Genomic DNA, 24,784 nt, shown 5'->3' on the forward strand with positions numbered 1-24,784 from the left:
CTTTTATCTGGGAGTAGTTATTAACCCAGGGTGTGAAAGTCCTCTGGGCTAATATCTATCTGTCCTCCTGGGCTTGCAGGCCCACATATTCCCTGAGATGTTCCCTCACTCAGAAGAAATCAGCTAAACTCCTGGCCTCTTACTTCATGCCTCTGGTGATGCTGTGCAAGTCTTTATGGGTGACGGATTACTGATTTCTCTCCCCTGCAGGCCTGACAGCCCCTATAGGGCTGGGCCATGCCTAATTCACTGCTCGGCACCAACAGCTGTTTGGTTGTGTGTGGAGGGAATTCACTTCTTTATTTTTGTTAATTTATCAAATATAGATGGAGTGCCTGCTATTACTAGACACTTCTGGGTGCTGGGGATTCAGCAGGAGACAAGGCAGAGCAACTTTGTTGCACTCATGGTGTGACATACCTGTGTGGAAGACAGATAGTCACTAAGGAATCAAATACATGAACTAGGCGAGTTCTTTTCAAACTTAAGCAAGTATAAGAATCACCTGAGAGCTTGTTAAGGTGCGGATTCCTGGGCCCCGCTCCCAGGAGTCTGTGTCCATCACTGTGTTGGGAGCTTGAGAATTTGTATTTCTAACAAGCTCCAGGTGATGCTGAGGCTGCAGGTTCACGGGCCATGCTTTTAGCTGGTGCTAGACTAAACAGTTGTGTACAACATGAGTGCCCCAGAGAAGTAAAGTGACAGTGCGGTAAGTGGGGAGGATTGCGATTGGGACTGGGAAAACTACTCTGAGGAGCTAACCTTTGAGAAGGGGCCAGAGGTGGGAGAGGAGCTCTGGATAAAATGAGAGTTCCTGTGGCCAGGATTCTCACCTGGCCCTGGTTGGCTAGCTCACTACACAGGTATAGGCAATATATCATTACTGACCCTATTAAAGAGCTCTGCCCAGTGCTCTGGGCGACACAGTGGCACAGCTGTAAGTCTGCAGGAGAGCAGAGCGGAGGCTAGAGTGGTGGCAGCACCGAGGACAGAGGCCCAGAGGATGGCTGTGCGGGTAGGGAGGCCCAGAGGCAGAGAACAGGTTGTTGCACGCAAACTCGCTCTGAGTGATCGGGATTTTAGTGACTGACCTGTCACTGTGGGAATAAAGTTGGGTATAACCCTTTCACCCCAAGAACGTTTAACTGTCATTTCTTTGGTCACATTGAATCCATAGGGAACTTGCCTGGGCCTGAAACCCATTGGCAAGACAGGAGCAAAGCCTTAAGACAGGAGGCAGCTTGGTGGGTGTGAGGGGCTGTAAGGTGGCCAGCGGCTGAAGAGGGGTGATAGGTGGAGGAGGTGCTGGGAGACAAGGCCCGAGAGGTGATGGGGGTCCACATCATCGCAGGACCTGGGCGGCAGATGGCTAGTTTATTCTGTGTGCGTTGGGAAGGTACTAGAGGTTTCTGAGCAGAGTGGCGGGATTTACTTTGTGTGTGCAAAAAGATCAGCCTGCTGCTGGGTGGAGAATGGGTCGCAGTGGGGTGAAGATGGCCCTGAGGAAACCAGCTGGGGCCTGCTGCGGTCATCCAGGATTGCAGGGATGCTGGGGAGCGACACGGAGAGATCTGGGCTCTTCTGGAGTGCAGCTGGTGTGGTTTGCTGCTGGACCGAGTCCCTGCCTCCTCAGGACCGCAGCTGAACTTTGTTGCGTTGTTAAAGCGTGTTGCTACGGGGCTTGCCCCTAGTGGAATGTGTCTCTTGCTTCCCCTGAACAGGACTGTCACGCCAGGCAGCTGTATATCCACTGTCATGGGCGTGGCGCAGAGTGACTGTCAGCGCCAAGTGGATGGGTCAGCAGCTCGATGGCCTGATGTGGAAACTGGTTCTCAAGCTTGTGAGGATCCTGCCCACTTGCCCTGGGAGGGGGCCCACGTTGTGTTGGGAAAATAACCACCCACCATCTGCTTTCAGGATGGCTTTCTGTGGCTGACATACCTGGGGTGGTGAGAGCGCACTGAGATTTGCAGCTGTGATCAGCACATCACATTTTTATGATGCTCTGTTCTGAAAGTAGCTGGCCAAGTGGCTTCAGATTCAGGTGCATGAGTTAATGTGAACCAGTAGGGAGGTGACATGTCAAGTTCCTTACATGGTTATGTTAACCGCACTTTTTTTTCCTTCTGTTTTAGGAGGAAGTGACAGGACCACAATCTACCATCAGGTGTTTACTTACCTACCTATTTTTTAAGGAAACGGGTTTAGTTTCTTTGGGCTGGGAAGGAGTCAGCCCTGGCTGCTGAGCTGTGGGGACTGGCCAGCCAGTTCCTTTGTTCTACAGATGATTTCTGAGTCTGCTCACTGTGCCTGGCCTGGCAGGGCGCTGGGGGACAGAGAATCAGCTCGCCCCCTGCCCTGCGGGTAAATGACAGTTGACATGCAGCATGGGAGGAAGGCCGTGTGGGTTGTCAGGAGGTTGCAGTCTCGCCTCTGCCTCCCGCTCCCTGAGCCCCACTGCCCCATCTGGAATACCTGCCTGCAGCACTGTGGGAGTGGTAATGAGGCACAGAATAGAGAAGGGTGTGCCCAAACTGCCCAACTCAGTGCCCAGCATGTCCTAGCACTTTGTAAGTGGTGGCTGCTGTGTTTGGTGACAATGTAAGTAGTAATTTAGTCTGTGAGGGTGGGGCTGATCTCCAGGGCCTGGCCAAGAGCCTGGCGGGCCCACAGTCAGCGGGGGCCGGAATGCAGAGCCGAATCGGGGAGAGCCTCAGGGCCAGGCTCTTCTGCAATGTACATGTTTCCGATCCGCCTATCTGCTTGCAATACCCGCTGTGTGCCAGGTCCTCACCTGCCCGACCTTGCAGTATCCCAGCCAGCTCTCCCTGAGGACTCCAGGGGAGGAGTCCTGGCCTCTTCCAGCTCCTGGTGGTCAGGTATTCCTTGGCTTCTGGCGGCCTCGCTCCAGTCTCTGCCTCCATCCTCCCAGGGCCGTTTCCCTCTGTTTCCGTGTCCCCGGTGTCTTCACATGGCGTTCTCTGCCTGTGTGTGTCTGTGTCCAAATTCCCTTCTCATAAGGACACCTGTCACTGGATTAGAGCCCACCTGAATGACCTCATCTTGCCTTCAAGGTCCCTGCTTCCAAATAAGGTCATATTTATAGGGACCAGGTTAGGACTCCAGTGCAGCTTCTTTGGGGACACAATTCAATCCTTAAGATTTCCCAGAAAGCGACTGTTGAAAGTGAAGAGTCAGTTCAAAGGACTGACCCTTGAGGACCTGTCCATTCGGCCACTCACACTATGAGTGGTTATGTCTGCGTCTTGTGCCAGAGGGCTGGGCGCTGGAGATAACAGGGTTGGGCAGATGGACTGTAAGCTTTGCTGCAAATGCTCACACCTAAATCTAGAAAGAGTCAATGAGAGGGAGTCGGGGAACTGAGAGAGTCCCTGCGCTCTCACACATATAGAAGGCGTGCACATGGCAGGCTGCAACACAAGGGAGTGCCAAGCGCCCACAGGTGGAGGGGGAGGTGCACAAGGGACTGGGGGGAGGGAAGTATTAAATCCAGCGGAGGTGGTGAGAGTGGCTCCCCAGGGAGTGGCCTTTGAACTGTGTCTCACAGGGTCGGTGGAGTCGGATAAGGGGCAGTGGAGAGAACCGTGCGAGCCCAGGCTCATGGGTGGGGAAGGGTTGTGTGTGTGCACGGCCCAGCAAGGAGGTGGCCGCTCGGCCGGAGCAAGAGTGCATGAAATGGAGGGGTGGGTGGCCGCTGGAAAAGGCTGGCAGGAGCCAGTATACATCCTAGCCTTCTGAAATATTTATCACAACAAGAACAGAGCCTCGAGGCATCTCCTGGTGTGCACTTGTTGAACAGAAGGCGCCATTGCCAAATACTCTGCTTACTCACCAGAATATTCTGGCTGTATTCATACAACTGTTAGAGCATCTCTCGGTCTTCTGCTGTGTACGTTTCATCTGTGTATTAATTGTATTTTAGGTAAGAACCTGAGGCAGGAGTGAAACCGAAGAGAAATCGGATGTTCCTGTTGGCTGCATAAGTACCTATGGTAGGTCCCACCCAAGATGTGCTCCTTAGTCCATACTTGGTTTCCTGGTCCGTTAGTGAGCATGAGAATATTCGCCTTGTCTGCCTTACTGGGTTTGGGGAGCACCCCCCGGGGGCGTTTCGTGACTAGAAAGGACAAGCGTAACTCACCGCCTGTATCATTTACATTCTTGCTCTTCTTTCTGCTGTCACCCCAGGTGGGGGCCAGTGACTGGTGTGAGGTCACCAGTAAGATTTATGTTTCGAGGGGGGAGTTGTGCAGCCAGGGTGGCTGTGGTGTGGGGGTCGCCTGATGGAGAGTGGGGACGGTTCTGCGGGTGGGCTCTAGAGGGCAGCAAACGAGCAGGGTTCACCGGGGATGCAGGGCTCTGGGGGCTGACATCAAATAGAGAAAAGTGCCCCTCAGCGGCGGGTTTGGACACTGCAAGTGGGTGCGAGGCACGTGGGATTTGCTCAGAGCCGGGATGCGAGGTAACAGCGCGTGGGGGCTCAGCTTCTGTGTCCTGCCGTCGCCTCTGTGTAGATCCTGACTGATCAGTTCAGGACCTTATGTTGCTGTGAGTGGCACCTTAAGAGTTTGCAGAGAGCAACTCCCGCTCTTTCCTCACTCGAACCCTGTGGACGTTTTCATCCTCCTGATGAAGGGCCATCACAGAGGGAAGTGAGAGCCTGTGTGGAAGAGGGGGCACTTTGGAGCAGAGTCACCTGGGAACGTGAATCAAGGCCCCGTGACTCCCTTCGGTTTGGTTCTTAAGTAGGCTCTTAACCTTTGAGCTTCAGCGTCCTCGTCCATAAAGTGGAAATGACGATGTAACCATATCACCAGTTTCTTGAGTGCTTTCCGTGGGCCAGCCACTGTCGTCAGGGCTTGGCGGGGGTTTGCTCGTTTAATCCTCACTGTGAGCTCCCAAGGTGGGCGGACACTGTGGTTATGCCCATTTTACAAACGAGGAAACAAGTTCAGAGAGGTTAGGCAACTTGCCCCAAATCGCACAGCTAGTGAGCGGTGGAGCTGGGCCTCAAACCCAAGCTCAGGCGCCCACACTCTACCACAGTCGCAGCTCTGTGACGCCGCCGCCGCTGGGCCTGAGGCGAGGGAGAGGGGCGGCCACCGGAGCAGCTCAGGCTCCGCCTGGTGGAATCCGTCACCGGAGTGCCTGGTCCTCCCGCTCCAGGCGAGGCGTGCCTGGGTCCCCATCTCCATCTCCAGGCCTTTTCTGTCCGATCAGGTGGCCCCAAAAACAAGTCCACGGGGGCGGAATCTCTGTTCATAAGGCCCTCTAGTGCCCTGGCTCTCTAGCCTGGTTGTTTGAGGAACCCCTTCAGATAAAACTGCACTCGAAGTATAACAAAGGCCACCTCTGGCTGGCACTGGGGTGGGCGCCTGGAAGCCTGGGCTGCCTGAGCAGTGTGAAACCAGAGTTTCGTAGCAGGACACTGAGGTCCAGAGAGGTCGAATCACTTGCTCAGAGTTTCACAATGGTACCAACTGGCCTGGGACCATCGTCTGTCCATCTGAATTAAGCACCTACACCCTGCCAGGCACGGTGCCAGGCCCTGGGCGCAAAGCTGTGAAGAGGAAACCCAACTCCCTGTCCTCCAGCAGGGACAGAACTGTAGGGGTGCAAGGGGCCCTGTGCCTAGTCTGAAGAGTCAAGTGACATTCATTTAATGCTGGCAGATGAGTGGGAGGTGGCTTAGCCAGGCGGAGAGGGAGGGGTGAGCTCTGTGGGCAGAGATTCCAAGCATGTGCCAAGGCCCTGAGGTGGGAGAGAGAGTGGGCAGAGAAGTCTGGTGTGGCAAGGACAGCAGATAAAGGAGAAGGCAGTGTGAGATACTCCTGGAGAAGCAGGCGAGGGCCAGGGGTCTCTATTTTAAATGCACTGGGGAGCCATGGAGGTTATCGAGCAGGGGAGTGCTGTGGTCAGATGGACACTCACCCATCACCTGCCCTTACAGAGGCTGAAGTACAGTAGGGCAGGGGAAGCAGGGAGGTGGGCAGCACCCGCCCAGTGAGGGGTGCCCCATCAGGATAGCACCCCCGTCCACCCCTCAGAGGCCAGCTGCAGGGCCCCACCCAGGGCAGCCTTCCCACCCATAGCGCTGGGTGCCTCTCCTTAGTGGTTCCTGTTGCAGTCATGACTGACCATCCGTTGGTGATCATTTAATTGCTGCCTTTATCTCACACTAGACCCGGCCATTTCAGTCTTGTCACAAGTTGTCATTTGAGCTGGGTGTTTGGCTTCAAGGGCCATCATGTAGGTAGTAGGATGTGGGGTAGCATCCTGGCCTGGGGGGTAGCACTAGATGCCAGAAGCTTCCCCCAGCCCCAGTTACAAGCAGAATGCCTGCAGACATTGCCCGTGTGCCCTGGGGGCGAAAGCGGCCTGGCTGAGAAGCTCTGAGCTGGGAGGTCGCGCCTGGGTGGGGCGTGTAGGCTCGTGTCGGTGAAAGGATTCCTGTGGGCAGGGGAAGTTACATATTGAAGTTTCAAAGCCCTGAGTAGTTGATCTCTTCCAGGAGTATGGCAGGAAAAGTGAAGTGGGTCACTGACATCGAGAAGTCGGTGCTGATTAATAACTTCGAAAAGAGAGGATGGGTCCAAGTGACAGAGAACGAGGACTGGAATTTTTACTGGTGAGTATAAAAAGTGGGATTTGATGGTTCTTCTGAGGCCTGTTTGCCAGTGTCATGATCCTGGCAGCTCCAGTACAGACTGCACCCATGGTGGATGGCGCTCTCAGAGGTGGGGTCCCCAGGCTGTCGTGCCGCTTCCTGGGCGCCTGATGAGCAGGTGACCAGAAAGCAAAGTTGTATGTGTGCCATGAAGTGGCCCCGCCCTCCTGTTTATCACCCTGGGATGAGAAGTCCGGGGATGTGTCTGCACAGCCGAGTGTGGTTAGCACTGCAGGGATTTGGGCGAGAAGCCAGGGCCACCCCTCGGGGTCTCCCCTGCCCAGGGCCCAGGCCTGGTCCCTGCAAGTCAGCGCCCCAGGGAGGAGGACGGGCAAGGTGTTGTGGCGGGAGGTTCTGTGCTTCCCTCCAGGGGGGCAAGAGGATTCCAGTTGGATGTTTAAAAAAGAAGGGAGAAATGAGAGTGGGAAGAGCAAAGGCGTGCTTGGCACCGACTCCTGGGCACCCCTGTGCCCCGTGAGAGACCTGTGCATGCCCTGGACTCCTCTCCCTGCCCCACCTCCCCCTCTTCGTCAGGGTGAGGTCCTGTGTCCTCCTCGGTCTGCTCCCTCCCTGGGGTGACAGTAATAGCCCCTGAAGCAGGTGTCCTGTCCCAGGGCAGTCTCCACCTGCTGGCGGGTTATACCACAGATAAACCTGGAGGGGGTCTCTGCTGCCCCCAACCCTCCACAGCTCCTAGGTCCAGAGCAGTGCAGTGAACCTCTGAGGTGGGGGGAGCACATAAGGCTCTCTGGAAGCTCTTTCACCCAACACACCCACCACCCCAAGACTCTTTGTCCCTGCCTTCTGCCTACTGGCATCTCTCCAGCCTCTTCCTGGCAACCCCCAGCCCCAACCAGGCTGCACCTGTTTCCCTGTTGTCCACTAAGACATTCTGGCTTCCACACCTTTGTATGCCCCGTGCTTTCTGCCCCCTTTCAGCCCTTCCTTCGGAGACGCAGTGCGTCCAGGGCTGGATGTCCAGGACCTGGAGCCAAAGTCATGCCTGGTTTCAGACCCTGGCTTCTCCACTGCTGGGTGGCCATTAGCAAAGGACTTGGACCTCTCTTTGCAAAAATGCTTGCTTGAGGCTTAAATGAGTCAGTAAAGGACTGAGCTTAAAGTAGCACCTGGCATGCAGAGGGGGCTCTACAAGCACGTGCAAAGCTGACCTTTGTGGTTGCCTGCCCTGAGAGCCACCTGTGCCTCCCAGGCTCCTAGGCGGCTTTATTTTGGTGTCACATAGCCAATGCTGTGTGCCATGATTTGTGATTTCCCCCCCCGTCCCCTCTTCACATGTTACTGTGCACCCTGTGAGAGTGAGTGAGGACCTTGCCTGGCTCATCACAGCGTCCCAGAGTGATTGGAGGGATGACCTTTGCTTTGCTCCTAATGGCAGTTAAAGTACCTGCACCTTAGGTCATGACCTAATTTTAACTTCCCTTTGGGCACACAGATGCAGAGAGTGCTTATGGAGCAGTTCACCTGTATGTGGTTTGGCCCGAGTTTATATGCTTACTTCTCAAAGGTAAAATGAAATAATTTATCCAGAGCCCTGTTTCAATTGGAGCTCTGAAAGAATACAGTGTTCAGTGCTTGTTACTTTTGTATCCCACGGCTCTTTGCCCTGGGCTCAGCAGGCACCAGAGAGTTCCTAGCCTTCTCTGAGTAGATGATCAGGGCTCCCGGAGGGAGTTGAGTACCTCCCTTCTTCATGCCAAATAAGAAGCATTTTGGAGCTATTCCTAACAAAAAAGGGAGAAGAAAAGAGCTAAACAATATAATGACTTGGGTTTTTATATCTTAAGAGCTCTCCTGTTTTAAGCACTAAATGTACTGTTAGATCTTAAAAACTGGTTTGGGTGAAATATTGGAAACAATTAAATGTCAAATAGTTGGGGGAAGGTGAATGCATTAACTCAGTGGGTTATGGTGCAGCCATGAGAATAATGAGGACAATTATAAAGCAACTTGGGAAATTGTATAACAATAAGCATGAAGGAAAACATTATGAAACTGTATTTGTATTCTGAGGGCGACCTGCAAAAGCTTGCACCCGGGCAGGAAGTAGAGGCAGCGTGAAGCCTGAGCACAATTACTCTGCTTGAGTGGGTGTAGTAGTTATCTGTTGCTGAATTAATGGCAAGTAACAAACACTACAAAAGTAGGGCCTTAAAACAGCAACCATTGTTTATTGCTTGTGAGTTTGGTTGGGTGGATCTTTCGATCTGACAGACTTAGCTGATCCTGCCTGTGGTCACTCATGCATCTGTTGTCACCCGGTGGGTCACCTGGGGCTTGGTCTAGGTCGCCCTTGGCTAGGACAGCAGAGGCTTCTCTCCACAAATCTGTTGCATCCCCCAAGCCAGCTAGCATGGGCTTATACTCGCAGTGGCAGTTGGGGTCCAGGAAGGAGAACGGAAGCTCTCTAGGCCCTTTAGGTCTCATCTCAGAAGTGGCATGTCATCTCTTCTGCCACATTCTTTCTGGCCAAAGCGAGGCCAAGGGATACACGTCTGGGCCCAGGCAGCTTCCCCTCCCTCTGTAGGAACCCTCTGCAGGAGCCCTGGGCTGCATGTGAGAAGCCTGGCTCTCCTGGTACTGTCTTGCTGGAGAGGTGGTGGGTAGATGCTATGCGTGGTCGTGCTGGGCCCGCCAGACACACAAATGAAGCCGCCCTGGACTCTCCAGATCAGCTTATCTGCCAGCTGGATACCACTGAGTCGCCACCTGGAGCACAGGAATGCTCAGCTGAGCTCCACCCAAATTCTTGACCCACCAAACCAGGAGACATAATAGGATGGGTGTTGCCTTAAGTTGCCAACGATGGGCAGTTTGTTTTTGCAGTAATAGATACCAGAGCACAGCTCATCACACACCTGAGGATGGGGGGCAACCAGCTCGTTATTTTAAAAATTGATAAGTAAAGAGAAAGAATCAAGCATTTAGTCTTTCCTGTATGAGCTATTTTTCAAGGTACCTAAGTTGTTGATGAAGGGAAATTACTCCTTGTAGAAATATTCCTGCTAATAAATAAAGACAAATGAAAGAGTAGAATATCACCATTTTGCACCCCTAATGAATAGGGTGCCTGTTCAGTTACAGGGGCCACCAACCCCAGGGCTGCTGACCATTTAAATGTCCTGGTCCCAATGGAGACGTGCTGTAAGTGTGAGAGACACACCACGGTTTGAAGACTTAGCCTGAAGAAACAAATGTAAGAGTCCTCAGCGCTAAGTCTGATGTTGATTCTGTGTTGAAATGCTAATACTTTTTATATGTTGGGTTAAATAAGATAATATTGTTAACATTATTTTCACGTGGCTGTTGGAAATTCACTGCCCGGTGTCTCAGTCGTGGGTCCCATTAGGTTTCTGGTGGCCGGTGCTGCTCTAGGCGGTGCTCAGCCATCAGTGGCGGCCCCGTGGGAGAGGCTCGCCGGCTGGATGTGCCCGTCAGTGGCTGTAATCGCCACTTGGGTGCAGCCTTGCACAAGGCTTGACTTGCAGCTCATCAGAACTCTGGGGCTGCCTCCCAGTGTACAGAAAATACAGGCCGGCAGAGCTCACTAAATAAGAAGGAGCCGCGGAGATCCCCTGCAGGACAGACGACCAGTGCCTTCAGCAAATAAATGCAGAGAGAAAAAGGGGAGGGAGAATGTATGGATTAAAAGAGATGTGAGACACACAGAACCCAAGAATGGACTAACAGTTACCAAAGGGAAAGGCACTGGGGAGGGTGGGTGGGAAGGGAGGGAGAAGGGGATTAAGGGGCATTACGATTAGCACTCCTCATGTAGGGGGCACGGGGAAGGCAGCATAGCACAGAGAAGACAAGTAATGACTCTATAGCATCTTACTACTACACTGATGGACAGTGACTGTAATGGGGTATGTGGGGGGGACTTGATAATGGGGGGAGTCTAGTAACCACAGTGTTGCTCATATGATTGTATATTCATGATACCATAATAATAATACAAAAAGATGTGAGACAGAACAGCTAATGAGAAGCCTTTATTTGCACAAACTGTGAAAACTTTGTCAAACAGTGAATTTTGGACGCCGATTAATGTTTGATGATATTCAGGATTACTGCTACTTTTTAAATTAATTGTGATAATAGTGTAAGTAGGATATCATGTAATATAAAAAGGAGTCCCTAACTGTTGGTCTTACAGGAATATTTTGGGTGAAATGATACATTGGGGAATTGCAGCAACATCGGCCTGTGTGTGGGGAGTGGGCGTGTACAGACGAAACAAGGCTGGAATGCATGGCGACAACTGTTGAAGCTGGGCGGCGGGGTGGTTGCACTTTTCTCCCCACTTCTGCATACGGTTGAGCTTCTCTGTAATCAGTTTTTTTTTAATCCCTTTATTCTAATGATCATGGAATCAAAAGAAACCCTCTGGGCGCTTGAGGCACACACTCTTTATGTCTGTGGCCTGGGATGGAGCAGGCAGGGACCACAGAGCAAGAAGCCACGCAGCCACCTGCCTTGCTTTGTGACTGCGGCTTCCTGATGGGCGCCAGCCCCTCCGCCCTTCCTGCCGCCTCTCTGGCCTGGTGAGGGCGGCGGGCACGGCAGGGAGGCTGGCTTTCTCAGAGGATTAGAGGAAATCGTTTCTCTTTCAGCTCTCCTCCTACAGCGGGGTGCATCCCAGTTCAGCTGGCCTGGCAGAGAGCTCTCCCGGAGGCAAAGTGCCAGCTCAGGACCCTTAAATAATCCTGTGATTGTGGTTTTAAGAAGTCCCTGGCCTTCCTGACTTTGGCTGCAAACATTGTGTAAATGAGTTTCCCGACTTGAAAGTCTGAAGGACGCTGTCTTTCACTAGTATGTTATCAAATCAATGATACCATTAACTGATAAACATTTACGAAGCATCTACTCTGTGCCAGAGAGTGGAGCCGTTCAGGGCACAGCACCAGAGTAGCTCCTGCCTCAGACGGCCCAGGTCAGGAAGCATCACTGGGCGCTCTGCTGTGCCGCTGTGGGCCTGGCCTCCCTTGCTCAGGTCGGGGTGGGGAACAGGTGAGCCTCTGAGGGCACGTCCTGCGGCTCTGATGACAACTGCCCCCCTGGGGTGCACTCTGAGCCTGTCCCGTGTGCCCCCCTGTGCTTCTCTTTCAGGATGAGTGTGCAAACCATCCGCAGTGTTTTCAGCGTTGAAACCGGCTATCGGCTCTCAGACGATCAAATAGTCAACCATTTTCCAAACCACTATGAACTAACCCGGAAGGACCTGATGGTGAAGAATATTAAAAGATACAGGAAAGAGCTGGAGAAAGAAGGGAGTCCTCTGGCAGAAAAAGATGAGAACGGGAAATACCTCTACCTGGGTTTGTGCCTTCTTCACCAGCCTCATGTCTTAAATAAAGTTGAGATTTTTACCTCCGCAGAAGCAGGCAGTGAGAGGTGATTGTGGCTCTGATGGGTGAGTGGGTCTGGTTGTGGCGGACACCTCATTCATTCCGAGTGCGTCCAGCAGTGGGGACTCAAGTTTGGAATCTGAGTTTTCGTGGATGTGAAATGTGATGTGTGCAAGGGAGACAATGTCCTGGGTGCCCAGCATGGGGTGGGGGTGGGGGGGTCCAGTGTGTCTGGGGGACGGGGGCCCACGTCCTGAGCCATAGACTGACCCCCGGGATCATTACTGCATCTAGTGATGGATGCCCAGGGAGAACTGTATGTCCCATCCTGTCTGCTGATAAAAGCTGAATGTCAAATAGTTTCAGAATCCCTTTACATACCTGGGAAAAATCAGATAACTGGCTTCTCAGTTTCCTCATCTGATAAATGGGAATGGTAACTACCTGGTTCACAGGTGGCCGTGGGGATTAAATGATACAGATTTCTAATGCTTAGCACATGGGTGATAAAGGTACTTAACTGCGCAGGAACTGAGTGGCCGAAGTCCTTGTTCTGTTAGATGCTGGCTTGGGGCTGGGGTAACGGAGCAGGCCCCCAAAAAGGCAGTGGCAGGATTCTGCTCGTGGCCACTGTTGGGCAGGCTCACCATTGTCCCCCTTTACTTTACTTTCAGACTTTGTCCCGGTCACCTACATGCTGCCCGCCGACTACAACCTGTTCGTGGAGGAGTTCAGGAAAAGTCCCTCCAGCACCTGGATCATGAAACCCTGTGGCAAAGCCCAGGGAAAGGGCATCTTCCTGATCAACAAGCTCTCGCAGGTCAAAAAGTGGTCCCGGGACAGCAAAACTTCTTCGTAAGTTTGGGCAGCCACCCATCCTGTGGCCTTCTGAGTCAGCGGTTTCCTGTCACCTGTCAGTCGCCCGGCCGAGGGCTGGGTGGCCTTTGCTCTTACATATGGACCCCATTTGTCACCTGTGACAGGCTACTGCAAGGCTCTGGGGCTACAGCCTTGTTAATCTTAGAGTGTCACCTGAGGAAAGTCGCAAAGGGAAAGGTGCCTGAACCAGTCTAAGGCCACAGGAAGGGCCGCTGAAAGTTGGTGTGCGATCCATCTAGTCCTGGTATTTCTGAAGCAGCAAAGCAAAATTTTGTTTGGTAGACTCTTAGATTCCTCATAGGGTAAGCTGGGGACCCTAACAGCACCACCCTCGGGGTGGGGAGCATGTTAATCTGAGTAAAGCACTTGGGGGAGTGCTGGCACCCCAGCAGCCAGGCAGCGCGTATCATCGGGAGCACTAGGCAGGCTGTCAGGGTTTGGGACCTGAGGCTCCCGGCCAGGGGACCTCATCGGGGGCTCCCTCTCCCTCGGTGAGGTCCATAACTGCCTAGAGACACCTGGAGGCTACGTTCAGTGTGAACCTTCCTGGTGGGTTGACGGCCCTCCTGGCAGGAGCTCCCAGGAGTGGCAGGGACACCCTCTCGTGAAACCTGACTGCGTATTGCCAACCCCCAGCTGGGTCAGGCCCAGGGAGCACGTCCCGGATGGGTTCCCAGGAGCTGCGGGGACTGTCCTCCGTGGATGCTGCCTCACCCCCATTTTTTCCCTCATAAACTGTCCTTTCAGTGAGAGGTAGAGGGCTTGTGGCCAGCCTACTGATGTACCTTTGGTCTAATTTTGACTTTCTGTGACATGTCTAGGTTTGTGTCTCAGTCTACTAAGGAGGCCTACGTGATCTCTCTCTATATTAACAACCCCTTACTGATTGGCGGAAGGAAGTTTGACCTGCGCTTGTACGTCCTGGTGTCCACGTACCGCCCGCTGCGCTGTTACATGTAAGAGCCCTGGAGTTTGGTTTGCGTTCTTAAGATTGTGCACTGACGCAATGCTTCATACTCCCTGGTGCCATTGAGGACTGGGAAAGCACACCATATGCACAGTGCCTGGCACGTGGTAGGTATGGAATAAAATGGTTAAACATTGATCCCACATGAATCTTAAAAGATAAAAAGCAGCTCTTTAACCTGGCAAACATGCTCAGTGAGGGAAGCCAGGCACAGAAGGCCACATATTGTGTATTTCTGTCTACATGAGAAGCCCAGAATAGGGAAGTCTTTAGAGGTAGGAAGTAGATGAGTGTTTGCCTAGCAGTGAGGTTGGGAGGGAATACTAATGGTCATGGGCAGCTCTTGGGGTGATGGAAATGTGAAGCTGATCGGGGTGATGGCTGCACAGCTCTGGCTATACCAAGACCACCGAGGTGACGCTTTAAGTGGATGCATTATGTGGTGTGTGAGTTATATTCTAATTAAGCTGTCGTAAAAAACAAACACAGGAGCTCGTTCAGGAGAACAGGGCCGGGCTGCGTGTGCGCTCCTCACCAGCGCGCTGAACTAACGGCGACTCCTGCTTAGGTACAAGCTGGGGTTCTGCCGCTTTTGCACAGTCAAGTACACGCCCAGCACCAGCGAGCTGGACAACATGTTCGTCCATCTCACCAACGTCGCCATCCAGAAACATGGGGTGAGTTTCTTTCCAGTTGAGCTGAAGGAAATGGGTGGATTTGGTGGGGTTTTTTCTTTCTCTGCTTGCCCCTGAGGGCGGGGTGGGGACAGGGGCGACAGCCAAGAGGCCCTGGCCATGAAGGGTGGAGCTCTAAGTGTCGGTGTGGCTGGATGTCTGGTGCGTCTGCTGAACTGGCCTGTGGGGTGGCGCGTGGAGAAAGAAAGCCCCGGGTTCAAGTCCTTCCCTCTGGGCTCTGTGACCTTGGGCGAGTTCGTTGACTCTCAGAGCCTGTTTCTCACGGTAAAAGGGGGCAAGGTTAGGGCTGCCGGAGGGCGAGGTGGGAGGACGCACGCTCGGTCATCCCTCCGTTCAGCAGACGCTCACCAAGCTCCTGCCTGGGCCAGCCCCACGCTAAGGCTGGGGCTGTACCGATGAGCAGCATCTGCCTCGGTGCCTACGCTCGTGGGGCCCAGAGCGCCTTGGGGGAGGGCACTCATCCAACAGCCACACCGGTGACTGTGTCTTCACAACCTGAGGTGCAGGCTCACACGGAAGAAGTGCAGGTGAAGAACACGGGCTGGCGGCGTCCCCTAGTCCTGGTGGTCAGAGGATGTCTCCATGCAGCAGTGGTGCCTGGCAGGGACCTGAAGCATGAGCAGGGGTCACCGAGGTGCCAGTGGGCAAAGAGGGTCCTAGTGGAGGGTACAGCGGGTGCCAAGACCCCTTGGCAGGAAGAAGCACTGCGGGAGCTGAGCAGAGGGCAGGGTGGCGGGAGCCCCTGGGGGGAGGGTGGTAGAGCGGGAGGTATCTGGGGAGGCCGGCAAGGGCAGGACACAGGCCTCCTAGGTTTTGTGCAGACTCAGGGGCTTTAATCTCCCTGGGCCTCCTCGTCTGCAAACAGGAGCCCTGGTGTGTACCTTCTGGACATGAAATGACGGTGGCCACCATTTCCTGAGGGCCATGACTGTCGTCCTTGTGCGGCCAAGCCCGGTCCACCTGCCCACCAGGGTTTCTGGGAGCAAACTGAGCGGGCACCATTGGCACAGTGCTCGAGGCTAGAGGAGAAAGGATGACTTGGCCAAAACCTTATTTGTAAGATTTGGGAAAACGTGATACAACACAACACTTAAGAGCCAGGTGGGGAAAACTGAGCAGTGACATCAGACCCTTCATGGCCAAGTAGCGCATGTAGTCGAGTCTGGGGGGGGCGGGAAGCGGCCGTGATCGACCCTGAGCCCACGGATGTCCCTGAGGACAGTGCAGAGTGCGTTGGCCTGCCAGGCCGTCTCAATCCAGGTGCCAGGCTGAAATCGAGAGGGCTCCGTTCAGTGGGCCTTCTCAGGACGCTGGTCAGCTGGCTCACTATTTTCCATCAGTAAGAAACAAAACATTTTTTAAAAATCTGTGAAAGCAGAATGCCGAACTCAAGCTTGGCATCCCCGTGACGCGCCAGAAGCAGCCGTGCTTTCTGTACTGATTCTGTTCGTAAGCGCTCTGCTTGTTAATGCAAGAAAGTGCTCACTCCCAGAAACCTGAGTTTCACCTTAAAGGAGAAGTTCATGGGGCTCTAATTTAGAATCGCATGAAGAGTAGATGATCCTTTAAACACTGAAATGTCTGAAGCGGTTGCTGGGCCGCGCCTTACCGAGTGCCCGGGCTGTGGAGCCCTGCCTGGCTCTCCGGGGACACAGCCCCGTCCTCAGGAGGCTCCCAGGCCCGCGGGGGAGGCAGGCTGCAGAGGACCGAGGCCACTGGAAGCTGGGAGACCCTGAGCTAAGGCAGGGGTGCTTGATCCCAGGGGCAGGAGAGTTTCAGCAGGCAGAGAAGGGCAGGAAGAGCAGGAGCGTGTCCTGAAACATGCAGTTGTTTACAGATTGACTTGATAAAATGTCTTGAAATAAATCTGACAAAATGGTGCCCTTCAGGCCAAACAACGGGAGCTGTTCACTTGCTTTGCATATCTACACACGTAAGACAGTGTTTTACCTCTAGAACTTATTTTTTGAAATAAATGAACTTCTTGTTAGAAAAGAGAACCTGTGACTGGAAAAAGAAAGGTATTGGTGTGCTGTCCGGGGGAAGAAATTTCCTCTACGCCCACCCCCCAGGTTCTTCTAGCTGGTTTAAGAATCACATTGACATGAGACAGACTAGCAGGAGGAAAAAACAACATTTCATTACATACGTACAGGGAGGCTACAGACATGAGGTTCCCAAGTCAGGGAGAGTGAGGCATGTCTGTCGTCCTGAGCGGAGGAGGAGGGGAAGGCGTCACCAGAAAGGGGAAGCAGCTAAGGGGGACGCAGAACTGTAAATGTTTGGTAAACAAATGTCAGCTGGGCCGCACAGAAACAATGGGCCACGGAGGGAACTTAAACAGACTTTGCCCACGTGTCCCCCTGCCTACTGCCCTAGGTTACGTCATGACAGGGTGTCTGCAGGGGCGGCTCTCCTCCGGGGGCACGCCCTCCATCTAAATGCTTTTTATGCTGTGAGGTGGGGAAGGGCAGAGTTTCTGAGTCTCTTGGGCCTTGATTGCTTTCAGCTCTGAAAGAACCTGCATGGCACAGTAGCACATACAGAGGGGCCTGCCCTCGGCCCCTCCACGGGCTGCCTGGTTTGTCCTAGAACTTCTTAGAGGCCCCTTTTTTAAGGACACAAACACTAAGTTATTTGAGAGTCCATTTCAGGTGAAGAAGTTTAGGCACCTCACCTTCTAGTGTATTTTAGATGCGAAAAAGGAATTTGTCTCTAACCTCAAAAAGGTATTTTTTTAGAACTATGGTCAGTTCTCTGTTTTTATAAGAAAACCAAGTCTGTTCTGAGTCCCTGGTGTTTGTTGGTTGTGAGGCTGCTCTTGTTGTAGTTCACAGCTCTCAACTTTATACTTAGAGAATGAAATCCCAGTCTCATAAACTTCCAATATACTTCACTATTTTCTAGCATGTTGCCTCCCAGGGAAGGCAGTGTGTGGCGTTCAGGGACAGAGAAAGAGAAATCACACTGAACTGGCATCCGAAAAACCTGGGCTAGGGTCCCAGCTCCACCCCAGCCTGGATGAAAGCTAGGGAACCCCTCTGAGCCTGTGTCTTCTTACTCAGGAGATGGGACGTTGTGAGGGTGTCACCTGTGAGTGGTGCCCGGCATGGGGGTATCCCAGGATGGCTTCTCCAGGAAACAGACTCAGAGGCGGGGGCTGAGTGGGCAGGAGGTGTCCCAGGGCCCGATGTCGGGAGCAACACGGGAGTGGAGGGGATGGGGCCCATGGGCGCAGGGCAGGTTGAGTTGAGATGTAGCCACAGCAGGGGCCCAGCTGACCCCAGCACCCTGTAGAGCTGCCCTGGATGGCGGCCGGGGTCAGTACCCTGGCATCAACCTGTCACGCGCAGCAGGCTGCCTGGGCAGGGCGTAACCTTGGGTTAGGCAGCTTCCTTTCACCAAGGGCAGCTCCCAGGGAGTCTCTGCTGGAAGAATGGGGGCCTTGGCCTTGAAGGGGTCTGGGTGGCACAGCAAGGTGTAAATGATTTCTTGTGAGAAGAGAGGTATTTTGAAAACATGCACGGAGGAGGCGCGGATCCCCTGATGGGACAGGGTGGACAGGGGCACGCACTGGGTTCCTCTGGGTCAGTGCTGGGCCTGCCCCTCTCGTGTCGCCAGGAGGACTACAACCACATCCATGGAGGCAAGTGGACTGTGAACAACCTGCGGCTCTACCTGGAGAGCACCCGGGGCAAGGAGGTGACGGGCAAGCTGTTTGATGAGATCCACTGGATCATCGTGCAGTCTCTGAAGGCCGTGGCGGTGAGGAGGGGCGCGGGTGGCCCAGGTGTGGGGGTGGAGGGGGTAGGGTGGCCTGTTGCCTTTTGCCTATTTTAAGTCTCGCCTTCCACCAGTCCAGTAAGGGCCAGCCAGTTTCGGGGAGGGAGAGGCTGCACTGGGAGCCGGGCCCACTGCTGCTGCCAGGGGCTTGGGAGATGCCCCATGGTATCGCTGTCACCTCCCTTGTGCCCGTGAGATCAAGAAGGAATGTTTTGGCCTGAGCTGGTACATACGGGAGGGCTTTCGGCAGCAAGGCTTCCTGCGCTGCTGTTTTACAGACGTGCGGGGCAGCAGAAAACCTGAGTATGTTTCCTCAGCCTCGTATTTGCTGGCCAGCGTGCTGTTGTGTGTTGCTTTCCTGTTCTAGAGCAGATGCACACCTGTGTCCAAGGGGATCGAAAGGAATAAACCCGGTCACGAGCGTGTGGCCCTCTGAGGGGCTCATCGCGCCATAAGCAAATGGCACTCAGCAGGGAGCTGAGGGGTGGGCTTCTCCCCAGTCTTATACAAAAGCAAAATCTTAGAGAAGAGCCGCCAGGGCCAGGCAGCCGGAGGCACCCCACAGTGGGGTGGAGTCGAACACGTGGGAAATGCTGTTCTGGGGAAAGTGTGACAAGGGTTTGGCACCACGGTGATTGGGCATAAAAGTTCTTGTGTGAACCTACTCAGTGGGACCTCCTCCATTTTTACCTCTGAGAACGTCAACCCATACTGATCCTGATGATGAATAGCTTTGTCAAAGCAGCCGCTCAAAGAAAAGAAAGCAGTGACCCTTCTGGTGACACCTGGACCTCAGGTCCTGAGTTGAGCACATCCTGCTTCACAAAGTGCTACATGCCTCCGTCCTTTGTCTTTGTCTTACAGTAAAGATTTGGGGAAAAAAATCCCAGGATGCAGCTCATCCCATTAATTGTTGGAGATAAGGTCTTAGGGACCACGTTTGCGTCCCCTGCCCCAGAAGCCTTCTTGCACCCCCGTGGTCTGGGCAGGGGTCACAGGAGTGAGCATGGAGTTCAGGCTCAGATTCCCAGCTGGGCCTCCCCAGACCCCCTGCCAACCACACCTTTGCACAAGTGCCCCCTTCTCCAAGCCTCAGAGGCTTCCTCTGTGAAATTGGGGTCCTGACACCGATGCCATGGAGTGGCTGAGTGACCACGCTCTGCAGAGGTGAACTTAGTGACCGGGAGAAAGGGGACAGCAGCAGGCCACCCACATATGTGGCGTGTGACCCTCAGGCCCAATCATGGGCTCTTCCTGGCCGCCTCGGTCTCCCCTATGCAGTGGGGCTTTAGAAGCAGCAGGCTGTTTAATCAAGAAAAGCCACCTCTGGCCCCAGCCACCACCTGTCTCACAGCTGTGTCATCTGGCAAGTGGCTCTGAATGTCTCCTGGACCTTGACCTTTCGAGCTGAAACACTGTAGGCTTTCTCAAGACTCCGACGGGTTTATTCATTTTTATTTGCTTAGCAAACATTTAGTCACCCCATTTTTACCAGGTGTGTCGCCTTCTGAGAATGTGGGGGAGGGACAGCAGGGAGACGGGAGGCTGTAGAGATGCAGAAGAAGGGCCTGGTGCCAATGTGAGGTGGGTTTCTGGACCGTGTGGCAGGGCGCCAGACCCACAGCATGACTCAGGACGCAGAAGCCGGGTGCCACAGCCTGGGGGGCAGGGATTTGGGCCCTCAACAGTGGGACTGGGGAATGACAGAAGGGTTGGTGACTTCCTGTCCTGCAAGGACACTCTGGGATAGCGGTGTGAGCGCTGGCCAGGGCGAGGGCACCAGACACTCATGCACACACAAGTCCACTAAATCCCCTGATGAAAGAACCCCGGTTTTCCTCAGTGAGGCTGGACTGGCCTAGCTCCCCCTTAGGAATTTCTGGTTTTAAATCCAGCATTGTAGGGAAGGTCTGCGTGCTCACTAACGTAGGAAACGGCTGTGTCTGTGTGCTTCACTCGCCGTGGGGACACGAGAATCCCCAGGGTGTGTGTGACACTGCTGCTGGCTGGGCCGCTCCCACAGGTCTAATCCAGGCAGACTGGGCAGGACCTGGGAATCTGCAGTGCAGGCAAGCAGCTGGTGAGTTTGTTAATGCACCTGGAGAGTGGCTCACGAAATGGAATTGAAAGTCAAAAAGAAAATCCAAAACTTTTAAGAAAACACACTGACTCTTGTCACAGAGAACAGAGATTCGTGACCTGACACCCCAGACCCCTAAGGGCCTGTGAAGGGACTAAGGGCCTGGTGGACAGTGTTTGTGTTTGATGAGGCTGCACAGGCCTTAATTCAGGGTGTCTGGGCGGGGAGCTGGACCTTGTCCCTGCTGAGGACAGCCTCGGGCCGATGCAAACAGTCAGTGCTGGTCATCAAGCCTCTGATGACGAGACCGGGAGTCCCAGCGACTGCTTTGTGAAGTCCCCTCCCAAGGCTGAGGAACGTTACCATCCCTGAGCCCTGTAGGCAGACCAGGGAAGGACGGGCGGGAACCACCGGTCACAGGAGTGAGACACCGCTCGACCAGCGGTGAGGAGCGCACTGCTGCTTGAACGCCCGCGTCTCTGGGGTGCAGGTCTCTGCTGGGCCCTTTCGGTACTGGCCCTATAACCTGCTGCTCACTCTTTCTGCAGCCGGTGATGAACAACGACAAACACTGCTTTGAGTGCTACGGCTACGACATCATCATAGACGACAGGCTGAAGCCCTGGCTGATCGAGGTATCTGCACAGCACCGACACGGCTCCTAGGGTGCCCCTGCCTGGCCACCAACTCACCAGTCCCCCAGCCAAATGCTTCTCAGGCTCAGGGGCAGATGAGTTTTTTAAATGTAACAGGGACAGGTGTTCGGGTGGGACAGGTTTGCTCTTGGTTGAAAGTGAGCACACCCCGATCTCTCACCTTCGGCGAGCCCAACCCCTGGAGCGGAATCCTCTTCCCTCCACGCAGTGAGCTCGGCGGCCAGTGGCCGGATGCCCCGGCACTCCCAGGGGCTTCCGGGTGAGGCCCTGCTCCCAAGGCCCTGCCCTGTCCTCATGCGGACGTTGTTCCCATTCAGGAAAGGCGCCCCTGGGAAGTGATAGGATACTGTCCAGAGATAAGAAGCATTGTCTGCTTTGGATGAGGCATAGTTTGGACGTGGATTCACTGCCTGTTTCATCCTGGCGTGGACAGGATGTAGCTGGCTGTTCTAGAGAGGGCGCGGTGCATACACCTCTTCCTGGGGATGCTGCCTCGGCCGCAGTGCGCTCTGGCACACCTGTCTGAGGCCCAGATGTGGGGCCCACCCTGTGGGGTTGCACGCTTTGCTCAGCTGCCAGGGAGAGGAGCTATTGGTTCATCTCCCGGCATGTGCCCTGGGCACTGTCTTCTCACCACGCTCACATGGAGGTGGACGGCTCAGGCCTTTAGCTCGGCCCCATTTCAAGCCAGGAAAGCCAAGTCTCTAGAGCAGGTCGTAGACCGTGGCCCCTTGTAGGGAAAGTCCGTGAAGCCCCTGCAGGATGCTGCTCAGAGCGCAGACGGTCAGGGAGGGAGCTGCGCTCCGTGTTCACATGTACACTGCCGAAGCTGCATGAGTGTGCGGTATGTGCAGACGTACGCAGAGAACCAGTGACACCTGCAGATTCATATGTAGAGTACTAATGTTTTCTTCCAAACAGAGTAACTTGAATGGAAGTCAAGCTTTCCTCGATGAGCTAGGGTCTTGATGATGAACATTACTTCTAACATAATACCAGATTTTAGCTTTAGCATATTCATGAAAAGAATGACATCATGATATACACAGTCGTCACCCCAGGGCACCTGGGGTCCATACAGTTCCTTTCAGGGTACACATCAGGTACCCTGCTGGCAGCACCGGACATGGTCTGACTGGGAGGAACCTGGACAATCACACATTTGCCGCTTCTACTTGCCTGTGGCCGGAGCAAAGGCTGGTGAGGCCAGTACAGCTGTGCCTCAAATAAGAGTAAATGGGTGGTGACCGAGGGCCTCTGGACTCTCCGCGGAGTGAATCTGAATTTTAACCAGTGGATTCTGTGACATAGCTCCTCAGAGGCCTTATGGGGCCAACTTTCCATTTATTAGGTGGGTTCCCCATCCGGGTCAGAATGTTGCTTTGTTGATGAGATATTACTCTCCCAGCAAAAGGGGGGCCCCGTACCTTTTACTTCAACCCTATTATGTTACTGGATCAGGGTCATTCGGTTCACTGATTCTGTCAGTGAGCCAGGGTAGCTTTTGGTGCTTAGGACAGAGCTCATCACACAGGTGGACACTGAAAACATGTCTGTGACGTACGTTGACTTAAATGTTTATTTGTGTAGTGACTTTTAAATCCTAATCCTGTTTTTAAATAGTATGTGTATTTCATCCAACAGCTAAAAAAGTCACAAAATACTTTCAAGGTGCCCCAAAGATATTAGATATTAACAGTATGAAACGACAGCTTTACCTAAATGTTCAGGGGCAGCGTTTTCTTCTGCATGTTCTCACCCCCAAGGAGTAAGCTGCCCAGTTGACCAGCATGGCATCTTTCCTCTCTAGGTTAACGCGTCCCCGTCTCTCACCTCCAGCACCGCCAATGATCGAATCCTTAAGTATAACCTGATTAATGACACCCTCAATATCGCAGTTCCTAACGGCGAAATCCCAGACTGTAAATGGAACAAGTCGCCCCCAAAGGAAGTTCTTGGCAATTACGAAATTCTGTAAGTCTGTGTGTGATGGTGGTGGGTCCTTGTGAGTTTGAGATGAGGGTTGCTGAGGCCCAACTTGGATTTTCTGGGTATACATGGTCTTGCCTAATTTGGGCAAAGTATTTCATTTGTTAATGATGTTATGGGACAGATCATGTTTTAGCAGTAGTGTTTGGGTCAAACAACAGCACCATGTGAGCCACCAGGCAGTTTGGAGCAGGAGAGGTGATTGCTTATCCTTACCCAGGTCGCCTTTGGGCAGAGGCTGGGCTCTTGGCCTGGCTGCACCCCACAGCTGTATGACATCGAGCAGCTCTCTGCAGCTCTTTGAGCTCCAACTTGTATACCTTTTAATTGGGGATAATGAAAGCTATCTTGCAGAGATGGGAATAAATAATAATAGCTAACATTTTAGGGCTTACCACGTGCCAGAAACTGCTGAGCACTTTACCCATTTCATTTCCCCAGGAACCTTATGAGGTATGTGTTCTTAGCTCCGTTTTATGTATATGAAGACAAAGGTGCAGAGGCCGAGTGGCATGTCAGTTAGTGAGAAAAGAGTGAGAGCCCATCAGGGGGCAGTGGTGGAACAAGGTATGACTCGTTCATACCACAGAATAGTGGGTGACATTAAAGAGATTGAGCTGGAATCCTGCTGGGAGGCCTGGGAGGCTGAGGGAGGAAGGCAAGTTGCAGAGAAAGGTGTGTCACGTGATCCGGTAAACAAGCAGTGGCCTCAGTGCCCCCCAGTGTGGACACACAGCTGCACGTGCGCTGGCTCAGATGAGTGGTGAGCAGGGGAGTGTGGAAGGACACGCTTCAGGTTGCCAGCACGGCATGGCTGCTGGGGGTGCAGAAGGGGTTGGACGGAACCAAGGCACAGAGAAGAGCCGACACCCAAAGCCGGAGGTAGCGTCTGTGTGGGGATCCCGTTACAGATTATAGTGAAGTAAAAGTGTGTAATTAATTGAACATTTAAAAAAACAAAGGGAGACATATTCTGAATTTACACGCGCACGCAGATTCCAGTGTGACAGCCGGCAGGCACTGCTGACGTGGGGATTTGGACTCCAGGACCCACGCTTGGCCACCTCCACTGAGCCTGGGTGTGTACTGCGGAGGGGGTGCGGAAGGGGAATTTGTAAGGGAGGGTGCAGGGCCTCCTTGTGGCGCTAGGGGCCTCCAAGGGCGTGGGGAGGGCGGTGGCTGTGAACCTCAGCATGGTAGGTTGTTTTCTCTGGCCACACTCACCTGCCTGGCCAGGTGGAGAGTAAGCAAAGGGTTGGAAGTGATTAGGGTTGGGGGCTTGCCCAGCAAGGATGTGAGCAGAGGATGGCAGAGAGGGTGGGAGGCCAGTGGAGTTCCAGAGGGTCAAGGCACCAAGGAAGTGAGCTGGAAGAGAAGGGGCAGAGGTCAGAGTGAGGGTTTGCAGGCAGGGTTAGGCAGGCGGTCAGCTACTGAACAGACAGATTGTGGGCCACGGGAGTGGGCCTGGGGGAGGACCACGGGGTGATAGGTCTGGGCATCGGGGTCTCATCTGTTTGGTCACTGCCGTCACTAGCAGCAGTGAGTCAGGAGACTGAGTCTTAAGGGGCGAGGGGCCCTGACCTGGAGGAGTAGAGGGGACCACACCAGGAGGGGAGGGGATGGGTTCTGCTGCCCTGGGAGGAGAAGAGCACTCTCTCCAGGCCCAGGGGCCTGATGG

At 53.8% G+C, this 24,784-nt stretch overlaps 1 protein-coding gene across 7 annotated transcripts in view; it reads left to right on the plus strand.

Moving 5' to 3' along the window:
* The window catches only part of TTLL1 (TTL family tubulin polyglutamylase complex subunit L1), a 30,247-nt gene that overhangs the window by 1,091 nt on the left and 4,372 nt on the right, over positions 1 to 24,784 (plus strand). For 3 of the 7 annotated variants that reach the window (XM_057486303.1, XM_057486304.1, XM_057486301.1), the window contains exons 2-12: positions 2,136 to 2,167; positions 3,944 to 4,013; positions 6,533 to 6,649; positions 11,819 to 12,027; positions 12,732 to 12,912; positions 13,758 to 13,892; positions 14,472 to 14,580; positions 18,220 to 18,363; positions 21,010 to 21,096; positions 22,928 to 23,091; positions 24,102 to 24,185. In XM_057486303.1, coding sequence (XP_057342286.1) covers positions 6,537 to 6,649; positions 11,819 to 12,027; positions 12,732 to 12,912; positions 13,758 to 13,892; positions 14,472 to 14,580; positions 18,220 to 18,363; positions 21,010 to 21,096; positions 22,928 to 23,091; positions 24,102 to 24,185 — 1,226 coding nt within the window. In that variant the 5' untranslated portion in view covers positions 2,136 to 2,167; positions 3,944 to 4,013; positions 6,533 to 6,536. Of the gene's footprint in view, positions 1 to 2,135; positions 2,168 to 3,943; positions 4,014 to 6,532; positions 6,650 to 11,818; positions 12,123 to 12,731; positions 12,913 to 13,757; positions 13,893 to 14,471; positions 14,581 to 18,219; positions 18,364 to 21,009; positions 21,097 to 22,927; positions 23,092 to 24,101; positions 24,186 to 24,784 lie in introns of those variants that run through there. The other 4 variants (XM_057486305.1, XM_057486302.1, XM_036931476.2 and 1 more) reach the window with 4 other exon arrangements.

Source organism: Manis pentadactyla, chromosome 10 (genome assembly GCF_030020395.1).
Source record: "Manis pentadactyla isolate mManPen7 chromosome 10, mManPen7.hap1, whole genome shotgun sequence".
Lineage (NCBI taxonomy): Eukaryota > Metazoa > Chordata > Mammalia > Pholidota > Manidae > Manis > Manis pentadactyla.